Source organism: Limulus polyphemus, unplaced genomic scaffold, assembly GCF_000517525.1.
Source record: "Limulus polyphemus unplaced genomic scaffold, Limulus_polyphemus-2.1.2 Scaffold3838, whole genome shotgun sequence".
In the NCBI taxonomy this organism is placed as follows: domain Eukaryota; kingdom Metazoa; phylum Arthropoda; class Merostomata; order Xiphosura; family Limulidae; genus Limulus; species Limulus polyphemus.
In genome coordinates, this window is record NW_013669448.1 from 99296 (window position 1) to 112756 (window position 13461).

General features: G+C 36.8%; 1 protein-coding gene across 1 annotated transcript in view; it reads right to left on the reverse strand.

Annotated features, from left to right (window-relative positions):
• LOC106470133 (voltage-dependent calcium channel type D subunit alpha-1-like) overlaps nt 1–9699 on the reverse strand; it is a gene marked incomplete at its 5' end in the record, with an annotated part of 108804 nt that extends 99105 nt beyond the window's left edge. The window contains one exon of the mRNA XM_022398716.1: nt 9237–9699. Within this exon, the coding sequence (XP_022254424.1) occupies nt 9237–9699 (463 nt within the window). The remainder of the gene's footprint in view (nt 1–9236) is intronic.
• Between the last annotated feature and the right edge of the window lie 3762 nt (nt 9700–13461).

Here is a 13461-nt window from a genome sequence, read left to right on the forward strand (position 1 = left end):
GTGTGTCTCGTCGTGTGCCATCACTATAAGGTATTAGAGTATACTAATAGGCTACACTAACGTGACGTTTAGGCGGTTCATTTAACTATTATACGAGATGTACGGTTTTTGAGGGGTGGTTAATGAAAACGCGACATTAATTTTTTGACGACCTAATACATTATGAAACCTTGTTAGTTACACCGGATCCAAATACATTATGAAACGTCACGACACAGTGTCAAAAAGCGTACCGTTAATATCACTACAGAGTGTCACGATGTACACCACTAATATCACAACTCAATGTCACATGTTCTAACAAGGTCAGTTACATCCCAATCAATAACTCTAAGGAAACACAAAATGATTTATATAAATCATAGTAAGGGCGGGGCTTCTAAAGTGGTCTAGACTAAAACTGGGCATGTCCGAAAAAAACAAAATACATAAAAATCCACACAGCGAGGAACGTTCGTAACAGACAATTTCTATACATTCGAACAAAGCTAAACCTGATGTTTCTTGTTTTGTTTTATTTATTTGAAATGCAAACTTCGTTCACTGGTGATATATCAACACGCAGCGAAAATTATAAAACCAGTTTTATGGTGTATTCAAATTAAACAGAGACCTATTGAGTTTTATTCATAGTATAGATTCCAGTTACATAACGCCCCCCCCCCCCAGTGGCACAGCGGTATGTCTGCGGACTTACAACGCTAGAATACGGGTTTCGATACCCGTGGTGGGCAGAGCACAGATAGCCCATTGTGTAGCTTTGTGCTTAATTATAAACAAACAGTTACATAACAGATGAAGGTTTTGTAGAAAGTAAGTTTAGAATATAATACAAGGATGAGTTTCTGTTTTTTTCCCACCGAATTCTGATATTCAAATTTGTTGACAACTTACAGTGAGTAGATGGATAATTTTTATATCGTTTTATTTTTTCCTTCTGCGTTTGTGCTTGGAAATGTCGGCGGAAAAGTTGTCATTATTCTAGTATGATAACATTTTCAAACCACCCACTGTAAGCTTTCAACGAATTTCAATAAGTTTATAATAGTTTTAACTAACTTTAGAGAAGTGTATTTGAATGATAATATTTGGTGAATAAGAGTACGATCGATGTGTTTCCTTAAATATATATATAAACATATTTTCACGACGGATCCAACATTTACGTAATGGAACTATAATTTTCTATTAGGTAAAACAACAAAATTGTGGTTTGAACTGAATTCAAATCTTTAACCAGTTTGTTAGTAAAACATTCAAGAACGTAAAGTTCACTCTTTTATGTGAAACCACAAAATGTCTAATAGACGTAAATTAAAACAGTTTTGTTTGTAGTTAAGCGCAAAACTAACAATGCGCTATCTGTGCTCTGTCCACCAAAGATATCGAAACCCGGTTTCTAGTGTTGGAAGTCTGCAGGCATACCGCTGTGCCACTGGGGGAGGGGAGTGCATTGGAGGACAAATTAAAACAGTTTATGCTTACATCTCTAAAATATGGAGCACGTGAATAATTAACAATCTGTATAATAGCGCCCCCAATGGCATAGTGATATGTCTGCGGAATTACAACGCTATAAACCGGGTTTCGATACCCGTGGTGGGCAGATCACAAATAGCCCATTGTGTAGTTTTGTGCTTCACTTCAAAGTAACAAACAATCTATGTGATGGCTGCTGTGAAGAAAGTGTTTGGTCAGAAAGATTAAAGAACGTTTTAAAGATCATGCTCATTCTCGTATTTAGGTCCCCCCTCCGATTTACAGCGCTATGATTCGAGGTTTGATTCTCCACGGTGGATAGATCGAAGGTAACCTATTATACAAGCTAAAGAAAACAAACAGGACTCGTCCTAAAATCTAGAAAATATATTTTCAAGAAAAGTAAACGATAAAAATCTTTTGGGAAAATAAGATATGATTTGGACCACATCAGTTAACGGGTTTGGTTTATTAGATGTGATTATATAATGGATGATATCCGACATAAGCAAAAATCTGTTCATTTCGTGCAAAGCTAATTAGAGGCAATCCGCGCTAGCCACCCCTAATTTGGAAATTATAGACTAGAGTGAAGGCAGCTACTCAACACCACCTACAACCAGTTTTGGGCTACTCTTTAACCAACGAATAGTGGGATTGACAGTCACATTATAATGCTCCCACGGCTGAAAGGATGAGCATGTTTGGTGGGACAGGGATTCCGACCCGCAGATTACGAGTAGAGTGTCCTGATCACCTGACTATGCCAGGCGCAAATAGAAACGAAATGGTAGACATTTACATTTCTTTCAGGGCCGTTGCTGTTGTGTACACAAATATTATAACGCCCCCAGGGCAAACATATGCAGTGATGTGATTTGAACCTGCGACCCTCAGGTTAAGAGTCGAGCGCCATTACCACCAGGCCATGCTAGGCCTGTTTGTTTGTTTTTGAATTTCGCGCAAAGCTACACGAGGGCTATCTGTGCTAGCTGTCCCTAATTTAGCAGTGAAAGACTAGAGGGAGGGCAGCTAGTCATCACCACCCACCGCCAACTCTTGGGCTACTCTTTTACCAACGAATAGTTGGATTGACCGTCACATTATAACGCCCCCACGGCTGAAAGGGCGAGCACGTTTGGTGGGACGGGGATTCGAACCCGCGACCCTCTGATTGCGAGTCGAGCGCCCTAACCACCTGGCCATGCTAGGCCTAAAAGAAAACGTTAATGTAGTATCAGAACTCTGAGACGCAAAAAAAATTATTAATTTACATATTAAAAATATATAATTAGGAGGTATTTACGGTTTCTGCTGAAACCCTTTTTTATGTCTTGAAACTGTAACAATTAGAAAGATAAATAATTATTGAAACAACGTCGTTCATCTGGTACATCTATATCAACAGAATTACTTCTTAAAGAGAAGAAAGTCACATGACACAAATACAGGAACAAATTTCAGAAGTTGAGTAACACTCTCATCATGCTTTTTTTGTTGTTATTGTTGTCGTTAAGCAGAAAGCTACACAATGGGCTATCTGTGCAGTGCCCGCCAGAAAACCTAACCCACGCGTTCCTCGTTTCAAGATTGACTCTTAAGTTGTGTGTTAAACCTGTGATTTTATATTTGTGACCGTTTCACAAATCAGCCCCCCCCCCAGTGGCACAGCGGTATGTCTGAGAACTTGCAAGGCTCGAAATCGGGTTTCGATACCCGTGGTGGGCAGAGCACAGATAGCCCATTGTGTAGCTTTGTGTTTAACTTAAAACAAAACTCATTTCGAGCATCAATTATATGCATCTACACCTTTTACTTCGTTTGTGCCCATCATGGTAAGAACGTTAAAGAAACTGACTGACTAAATAATGTCAGTCAGCAAACTGATTACGTTACTTCACCGTATCAAAAGTGTGCAGAAAAAAATCTAGTTTCAAATAACAAAACGTACAGTTGGTTTCTATACGCTAATGATCATAACTTTGAAGATTCACACACACACATTTTTGAAAAATCTCAGTTCTTCTGCCACTTCAAGGTGTTTTGGAAAGACCGAGAAACTATTGGATTAAAAGCGATTGGACTGTTCCTCGCAGAGTTGTCGAGTAGGCTCATGAAACTAATACTTTTTTGCAGAAACTGGATTGAAAACATCTGACAAAGAGGGACTGACAGTTTTTTCTTGAAATACCCATGACGATAGCGTTGTGTGGGCTCTATTTAAGTACTTAAAAACGAATAAAAAAAACTAACTTTGCAGAATTCAGTTTTAGTGGCTGTTAATGTATTTTTGATGGTCCACCAAAACCACAAAAAACAAGACTGATCGTATTTAAACAAATATTTTAAAAAATCAGCGCACGTTTCACGTCGGGTCCTCAGTGCTGATGTGTCTTTTTGTTTTACAAAATCTGCTCTTTTTGCCAATCTGCCCCCCCCCAAGTGGCACAGCGACATGTCTGCGGAATTAAAACACTAGAAACCGAGGTTCGATACTCGTGGTGGGCAGAGCACGAATAGCCCATTTTGTAGCTTTGTGCTTAACTTCTAAACATACAAACAACCTTGCCAGTCTAGAAATATTATTGATAAGTGGCCTTATAAACTAATTAAAGCCTGTGAGTCGCGGGTTCGAATCCCGTCACTGAACATACTTGTCCCTTCAGCGTGGGGGCATTATAATGTGAAATTCAATCCCAATTTTTGTTGGTAAAGAGCATCCCAAGAGTTGGCGGTGGGTGGTGTTGACTAGCTGCCTTCCGTGTAGTCAACAGACAAATATACCTAAGTTTAACGTTAATTCGGACCATACTTCTGATATCCTGTTTTTTTAGTTTCAATTATAACTGATACTATAAACATTTTTCCTCGTCATACACTACATTTCATTAGCTCACGAAACAAGCTGTATCCAGCTCCAAGCAGCAGAACTTCGAATTCATTAATTGTGATGTTTTTACAGGCGGATAGAGATAACTGCATAATTCTGAGGTTCGCTCTGAACCAGATGAGATGTAACACTTGTTTGCAGGATGTTGGATAATAACCCAAACAGTCACGCTTTATAAACAAAAGACAGATATATATATATATTCAGTGTTTTCATGCGTCAAATGCGAACAATCCGACCGTAAAGCTTGCTCAACAGATTTTCCATTATTTCAGATATGTTACTGCCTTTTATGGAATATAAATTGTAATCCTGATGACACATCTTACAAATTGGAATCGATTTTTTTGGTGTCTAAAAACCTAACAATGGTCTCAGTGTTGTAGTTTGAAAAACACACGGAGACGGTTGTTGGTTTACTGAATTGATCTGGCGGTATAATTTATCATACAACTTATACACAGACAGACTAACAGACACTAACAACCAGTCCTTGCCAGATCGTGATTAGTGTACCAAGAAGATACTTAGTATGCAGGGTCATATTAAGGGTGGGGCTGAAGGAGCAGCTGCACCATGGCGCCCAACCACTTGGGGGGCTCCCAGAGAAAAGAAATTTTGATGCATAATAAGCACTTTTATTTATTTGGGGGGGGGCAAATACTATTGTACTGCCCAGGCCTCACCTGACCTAAATCCGCCCCTGTTAGTATGTAAGCTAGTTTCTAATTATACCTTACACTGTCTTATCATTATTCCCATCAAATTGTTTGAGATGTAGCTAACGTACCTTCCACAACTAATGGGATGAAGCGGACACATGCTTATTATATTGATTTTGGTTTCCGTTTCTTTTCTTTTTTTTTTCACTTAGTAAAGCTATTACAGCTCAACCCAATAATCTAAGAAAGGAATCAATGTAACTACGCCCTACAAAATGAGTTCCTTTATGTATAAATGCGCTATTTGATTTTTTTTCTCTTCACCATCACAGGTGAAAATCATTGTAATTGTTCCAAACAAACAATAATTGTACAAGCAAAGAAGTTTTCTGTGATTGGTTGATTCCGCTACTCGCGCAGAGCTACATACACTTGACGTTCCTCGTTTTGAACTGATAGACTAGAGGGACGACAGCTAGTCAACAGCACCCACCGCAAACTCTTGAGTTACTATAATTCAATACTGATACTTGAATGTAACGTCAACAGCACCCACCGCCAACTCTTGGGCTACTCTAATTTCATACTGAGACTCCAATGTTACGTCAACAGCACCCACCGCCAATTCTTTGGCTACTCTAATTTAATCCTGAGACTTAAATGTAACGTCAACAGCACCCACCGCCAACTCTTGGGCTACTCTAATTTAATACTGATAGTTGAATGTAACTCTTATAACACACCAAAGTGCGGAGCGCAATGTTTTTTGTAGAAACGGGATGTGAACCATGGATTCTCGGATTCACAGCTCGTCACTATAACCAAAGTAGAACCCAAGAAAGTTTGAGCTAAAATAAACATTATGTATATTTTTTCTAATTAACTTGCTTTTCAAACTTTTTTGGCGAAAATTACTTTTTTTACGAATCTAAGTTTACATATAATTATTAAGGAAATCACTTACTAAACATAAATTTATTTACTTCTTAAGAATAGGTAAAACATTTTGATATGCAACATGAAATACTGTATAAAAAATATCCCTGATATCTGATAATGTTACAGCATGATCTCACTTGACTTTACAACAATGAGCCCGGCATGGCCAGGTGGCTAGGGCGCTCGACTCCCAATCTGAGAGTCGCGGGTTCGAATCCCCCGTCGCACCAAACATGCTCGCCCTTTCAGACGTGGGGGCGTTATAATGTGACGGTCAATCCCACTATTCATTGGTAAAGGAGTAGGCCAGCAATCTGAGGGTCGCGGGTTCGAATCCCCGTCCCACCAAACATGCGTGCCCTTTCAGACGTGGGGGCGTTATAATGTGACGGTCAATCCCTCTATTCGTTGGTACAAGAGTAGCCCAAGAGTTGGAGGTGGGTGGTAATGACTACCTGTCGTCCCTTTTGTCTATCACTGCTAAATTAAAGAAGGTTAGCGCAGATAGCCCTCGTGTAGCTTTGCGCGAAATTCATAACAAATCAAACTTTACAACAAGAGCAATTTCTTTTTTATTACATCTTATGTAATTGTGACATCTGCATGGAACATTTCCAAACATTTTAATGAATCAATGAGAAGCAACAGAAGTTGAGTATTAAATGATGGATTAGTTTATGCTACTGTGCTGTGCAGGCATGCCATGCGTTTTCTACCTTCTTATTTTGATGTGGAATTTTTCAAAATTTTTAATTTATCTAGAAATTTGTTAAGTTAGTTTTGCTCGAGCTACCTATTGTCCTGTGTTGTTCCCCCAGATCTACCCGTGGGGAAAATAGTTGTATATATGCATCATATATGAAAGTAGACAGCAGTTTTGTTTTTTTTCCAATGGTAAGTCAGGTGATATATCGAGGTTACAATCTCTATTATTTTCTAATGGGTATGACAGGCCACGTGGGTAGCGCTATTCGCCCTGGGAAGTATAATGCTATAGATTTTAAGAATATAACGTGATACCTTCTCAGACTCATAAGCGGAATTACGGGGAGCAAGAGGGAGCAGTTGCTCCCACGCTTTTTTCTGTAGAATACGAGTATAGTATAGTATACACACGGCATTCCCAGTAATTAATTAAGACTCCCAACATTTTGGTCCCAAATCCCACCCATGCTCAGACTAGAACAGGATTCTACACATCCCACAGCTTAGATGTGGAGAATTACTGATATCCAATTCTACAGTAGAGGCGCTTTATTCCGAAACAATACAAACTTTAGTTTGTATTATTAAATTAACATTGTTTTTATTGTGTGTTTACACTTGCGTCTGGTTTCTTTCTTTACACATACTCAATTATTTTCCAGAGAAATTTAGAATTACTTCGAAAAATTTCCTGGTCGAATTTTCAGTTATATATAGTGGACCTATCTTTATCTGAAAATACCACACTATCATTAAAAATAATTGATGATTTTAAACTATCAATTATCTTAATTAAAAAGTTTTTAAATATTTTATTTTCTAATTTGAAAGTAATGCATACTTAACTTAATGCAACGATATATTTTCTTTCTTTTTAACAACTTTGTAAATCTGAAAACGAAGGATATTGAAGAAGTCATTCTTACTTAATGTGGGTGGCATATAAACAAAATTAAAAGATACTTTGATTTTAAAAATGATTCACATAGCCTTGACATTTGGTATCCAGTTTTTGTTTACTCGAGCTAGCTACAAAACAACGTTTTTTAATTAAAATACCATTTTTGTTTCGTTTTGAGTTTACTTACTAATTACAAGTATTATTTTATTACAATTTACGGCTTTTACAACAAGGAAGATTATTTTTAAAACAGGTACGACGTTTCAGTCACTGGTGTGATCATTCTCAAGAACACAAGTTTTAACGGTAAAGGACGATTTAGACTGTTGAATGTTGTTTAAATACTAAAACCTTCTTCACCGTTAAAACTTGTGTACTTGAGAATGATCTAACCAGTGATAAAAACGTCGTACCTGTTCTAAAAATAATCTTCCTTGTTGTAAAAGCTATAACTTGTAATAAAATAACACCTTTTGCTTTTCTTTGTAAAATCGAGCAGTTAAAATAGTTTTTGGGTCGTTACAAAAGTAAAAGTAGTAAAACAATGGATAAAAACCATAACAAATTTCTACTGTAAAAACAAAACATAATAAAACGCGAATGATTGTATTCAAACAGGTAATCTACAACAGGGTTTTCTAAGTTTCAATTCATATACATCAACAACCCTATAATCAGAATTTTTCACATTCGAAGGTTTGCTTGTTTGTTTCATATATTCACACAAAGCTACCCAAGAGCTAATTGCGCCGTCCCTAATTTTTAATTGATAGACAAGAGGGAAGACGTTTCTGATCGAATAGAAGGATTTGACCGTTACCTTTATAACGCACTCATGGCCGTAAAGGCTGAGATCCGTAATTGGATACGCTAGATACTGAGCCACGCTCGGTCTCAGATTGGAGAGAATAAATATTCCGAGAAGAGCGAGTTCATACAAAATTTTGCTTATCCATTCATATGAAAGCGGTGTGGGAAAAAAATCGAAACGGTCATATTATTAGATTGAAAATATTATGACCTGGTAATAGCATAGTGTAATTTTAAAATACGAATACACAGTTTCGATAAGAGCTTCACATAACTCTTTAGATTAAATAAAACTCTTTGACTCTAGGCCAAACATGTGGCATAACTAGGTCGTTATATAAGTAAAGGTAATAGAAAAAAGCCGACTAGATTCTAAGAAGTTACAGTGAATCTAAAAGACAGCAGTAAATACTGTTGATTATCTACCTTCACTCCAGTCACCCTCTCAGTGGCTCAGCGGTACGTTAAAAACCGGGTTTAGATACCCGTGGTGAGCCCAGCACGGATGGTCCATGGTGTATCTTTGTGCCTGACTACAAATAAACAAGCCCCCCAGTAGCACAACGGTATGTCTGCGGACTTACAACGCTAGAATCCGGGTTTCGATACCCGTGGTGGGCAGAGCACAGATAGCCCATTGTGTAGCTTTGTGCTTAACTTAAAAACAAACAAACAAAATCACTATAGTTTGTCGGTTCAAAATTTAGGACGGCTAGCCCAAATTCGAGTCCAATTATTGTTATTCTGTGGTGATAAATAAAGTAGTACCTACCATGTCGCTCGTGATATCAAACTTACAAACATTTACACATTCAGAAATCCAACTTTTTTTTTTTCCTAGAAAGGATATTTCCATTCCACGATGCCAATACACGTTTTTCGTAAGGGATTTTTTAGTGTTAAACAACAAAGCGCGCGAACGGGTCTTTCAACAACTTTTGGACCTTTACGGAAAGGTCGTTTCCTTTCCCGATTTATCGCTGTTTGAGTTGAGGCTGCACCAAGCGCTGTTTTCCACGCACTAGACAAAGGTTTGACGTCACTTCCTCGACTTCGTATACTTCCTGTTCTGGTACCGATACCAGTACCAGTTTGTAGGTAGTCAACACTACCAGGTGAGCTCGCTAGACCACCAGATGGCGTAATTTGATGCTGATAAATGGGGTTATTAACGTCTTCGTAAGATACAGTGCAAAGAGCTGGCAAAGAGGCGGAAGATGATAAGTGTCCCTCTGGTGTTTGATGAAGATTTCGAAGCTCATCACTAGATGGAAACACATATTGGGCCGAGGGTGCTTGCTCATGCTGTTCACCTACAGAAATAATGAAATAAATAAAATTATTATCTGTTATATCACCTAATCTACACTTTTCTTTTGAAAGCAATTAACAATTATTGTAAAAATAGTGATTTAATAATACAATATTAATGTTTCATGAATCAAACCGGATGTTCATACCTGACTATTATTAGTAAATTTCATGTAATTCGAGTTAATAGGCCCGGCATGGCCAGGTGGTTAGGGCGCTCGACTCGTAATCTGAGGGTCGCAGTTTGGAATCCCCGTCACATCAAACATTCCAACCTCCGCTTTTGCCTGGTCCCAAGTCCAGGATGAGAAAGGAGGAGGGTTGGGCGCGTGGCTAGCAACTCCACCCCGTAAAAAACAACCTGCTACAAGTAACTACAACAACAACTTTCCGTTGGTGAGTTGTTGTTACGGCCCTATGCTCCATTGGGAGTTTACAGGAATAATAAAAACAAAAATTCGAGTTAATATAAAGAGACTCAAGCTGACCTCAAAGAGTCCTAAAAAACACGTCTCAGTAATAATGTCAGGGAAGAAATATGTCAGATATCTAAGTCTTCATAGAGAGTGTGGGCGATGGTCCATGGGACGGTCAAATTCCATTATTTGATCACAGTCGCCAAAGGGTTGGCGGGAGGTGGTATTGACTAGCCACTCTACCTGTTGTTTATTAGCTCAAAATTAGAGATAATGAGCGCAGAAGGCCCTCGAGTAGCTTTGCATTAATATGCGAAAAAAGATGGAATTTGTGACTGCATGATGTTATGTTAGTTAACATGTGTTTTTTGTTGTTGTTTCTTGCATTACGTGTTTTCTGACCGTTATGTAGTCCAGGAAAGAGAAACTTCTAACTTTCTGTCCTATGTTCAACCAAAATGAAAGAAATTAATGTCCAAACTATTAAAAATAAATATGTACGTATGTAAGTATATATATATATATACGTGCTTAGTTTCATGCAAGATATATTTCTAATCAAAGACAGTTTCGTTAAAAAGGAGTCCTAGCTGAGAATTATAGAGGTGAGAATGTTTTGTGAATGAGAACAACGAACATTTTCGTGTTTTATTATTTTAAAAAATAAACATAAAGATAATATGAAGATGAAATCATTTAGACGAATAGAATTATTGAAGTTATGCTTCTAGTGTTGTCATTGTAGAAGTTGTATTTTAGGAAGGTATTTTACACTGAGTATATTATTTTTATGCGCATTAATCGAATTGCACTTCCTGTAATGGACAGGATAAAAGATAAACTGCTAAGCATTTTTCTTTCTTGTCTTTAGCTTGTTCGATTTATTTGTGTTAATAGTTTATCAAAATGAAACACAAAAGTGTCGAAAACATTGTTTCCAGATATTTGTTATGACATCTGTACCTTTCAATAACCTAAATGGTGTTATTATATCATCTAGCATGAATTGTATGCCGTGATTAGCTAGCCGAGAGCATATCGAGTGGAATGATACATTCTTCAATTTTGCTTTAAAAGCTGGGTAACAGTGTTGCGCTGTTGTCAAGGCCGTTGCTATATGTGCCTGAAGTCGTAACAGATACTTGCAAACCAAAACTTTTTTGCAACACAATGAAAACTCGTTGATTCATTTAGGCCTAATTACAAACAATTTGCTAAAAATCTTAAAATGGGTGTGGGCATATTTTATGGCTGAAGGTTTCAGTTACTCAAAGATTAAGAGCCGCAGAACTTTGCATACGACAATTTTTTTTTTTTTTTTTGCTTTTTGTTATGTAGGTTTTTTTTTTATTTGTAGCACAGTGGAAATACGCTTATTCGTCTAGGCCTAACTTATGAACAACGTCGGAAATCTTGCCAGTATTCTGGGTAAATATTGTGCTGAAGTTAGACAGGTTAAATATTGGTAAGATGGACTGTTATATTTTGAAAATTGAAAAAAAAACTTATTGATTTATTTTTGATTCTTAAAATGAAATCAAAATTTTCAACCAAATGTCGAACTTTAAGATTTCCATGTAGGCCCAGGGATTTAGGCTAAATATAATAAGTGACAGCGCTAATTAATCAGATTTTAGTAAAGCTGAAAACAAAAGAGGTGTAATAAAACAATTATTGACTGGTGATTTCGTACAACAGAATGATTTGTTTCTTTCATATCCAGTCAATAATTGTTCAATGTTTTGTCATCTTCTGATAGAGACCAATTGAAGTTTCATCATATACCTAGCAACTCTTTTTAAATGAATACAATGAAAACAAATAAATCAAGCGAGTATTGTGTAATAATTACTGGCAAGTAATCGAGTAACAATATCGAAATAGTCAAAGGAAATAATCAAGAAATTTCCACTTCGTAGTTATCATTCAAACCTAGCACATAAATTAGACTCCTTCAATATCAAGGTCACAAAGACAATGTGGTCAACCACATTTTTGTAATTATGATATATCAAATGAATCAAGTAAATCAAACAAATATAACTTTAAGGGGAAAACACATTCGCCTACCATAATTTACTTTTTCAAACTAACCAAGTAAGTCACGTTTCTGGAAAAACTAAGAACACCTATTACCCAAACCAAGCCAGTAATTCAACTTCTACAAAACTAAAGCAAAGTGTTTAAGCACATTGCAAAGATGTACAATGGGCTACCAGTGCAGTGCTCACCGCAGGGATCTAACTCAGAATTTAATTTTATAAACCCTCTAACTTAACTCTGAGACACCGGGAGGCCATAATTAAGTAATAACCTGTGTGATTCTAAATATCACTCATCAAAAACAGAACAGAAAACATTCTTTTTTTTTGTTATATGTATGTATATATATATATATATTGCAACAATGAGCTAGACATTTTGAAACGTATACTGCCAAAATCAAGTAACAAACTTAATATCAAAATATATTCGAACATGTTTTTTATTTGTTGAAAACAAATCATATTCAGCCGTTTCATGACATAATAAAACCAAGCTGTGTGGTCGATTGTTATCGAAACATTCTGTACTTCAAAAACAGATGCTAAGATTAGGTGTTCTAAGGTGTTTATCTAACAAACAATGACAGGTGCTTTGATCACATTCTGTTTAAGAATTCCTATTTGTCCACCATTATATTGCTTGTGTCGAATGTTGTTAAGCATACATATATAAGGTTCACTAACATATGCTGTTATCACAGGTAAGGGAGGGGGAGATAATGACGCTTTAACTACGTATGTATATATTACAAAGTTAGATCTAATTATCCATATAAATAGGATTAGCGTAACGCTGTTGAATACCATCTCCAGTAAATGACGCCTAATAACTCGCACGAGCTACCATACCTAATGGTTTTGTACGCAAATTACGTCTATAATAACAGACACAAGATATACGAATAGCAAAACACGGATTGAATTTGTCACAAAATGTCCCGATTATGTTAGTTGCGGATTGTGGACACCGGTATAAAAACTAAATTTACAACAAGATATACTGGTTGTGTAATCTGCGGATAGTGGACACCAGTATAAAAACTGAGTTTATAACAAGATATACTGGTCGTGTAATCTACGGATAGTGGACACCAGTATAAAAACTGAGTTTATAACAAGCTATACTGGCTGTGTTATTTACGGATAGTGGACACCAGTATAAAAACTGAGTTTATAACAAGATATACTGGCTGTGTTATTTACGGATAGTGTACACCAGTATAAAAACTGAGTTTATAACAATCTATACTGGCTGTGTAATCTACGGATAGTGGACACCAGTATAAAAACTGAGTTTATAACA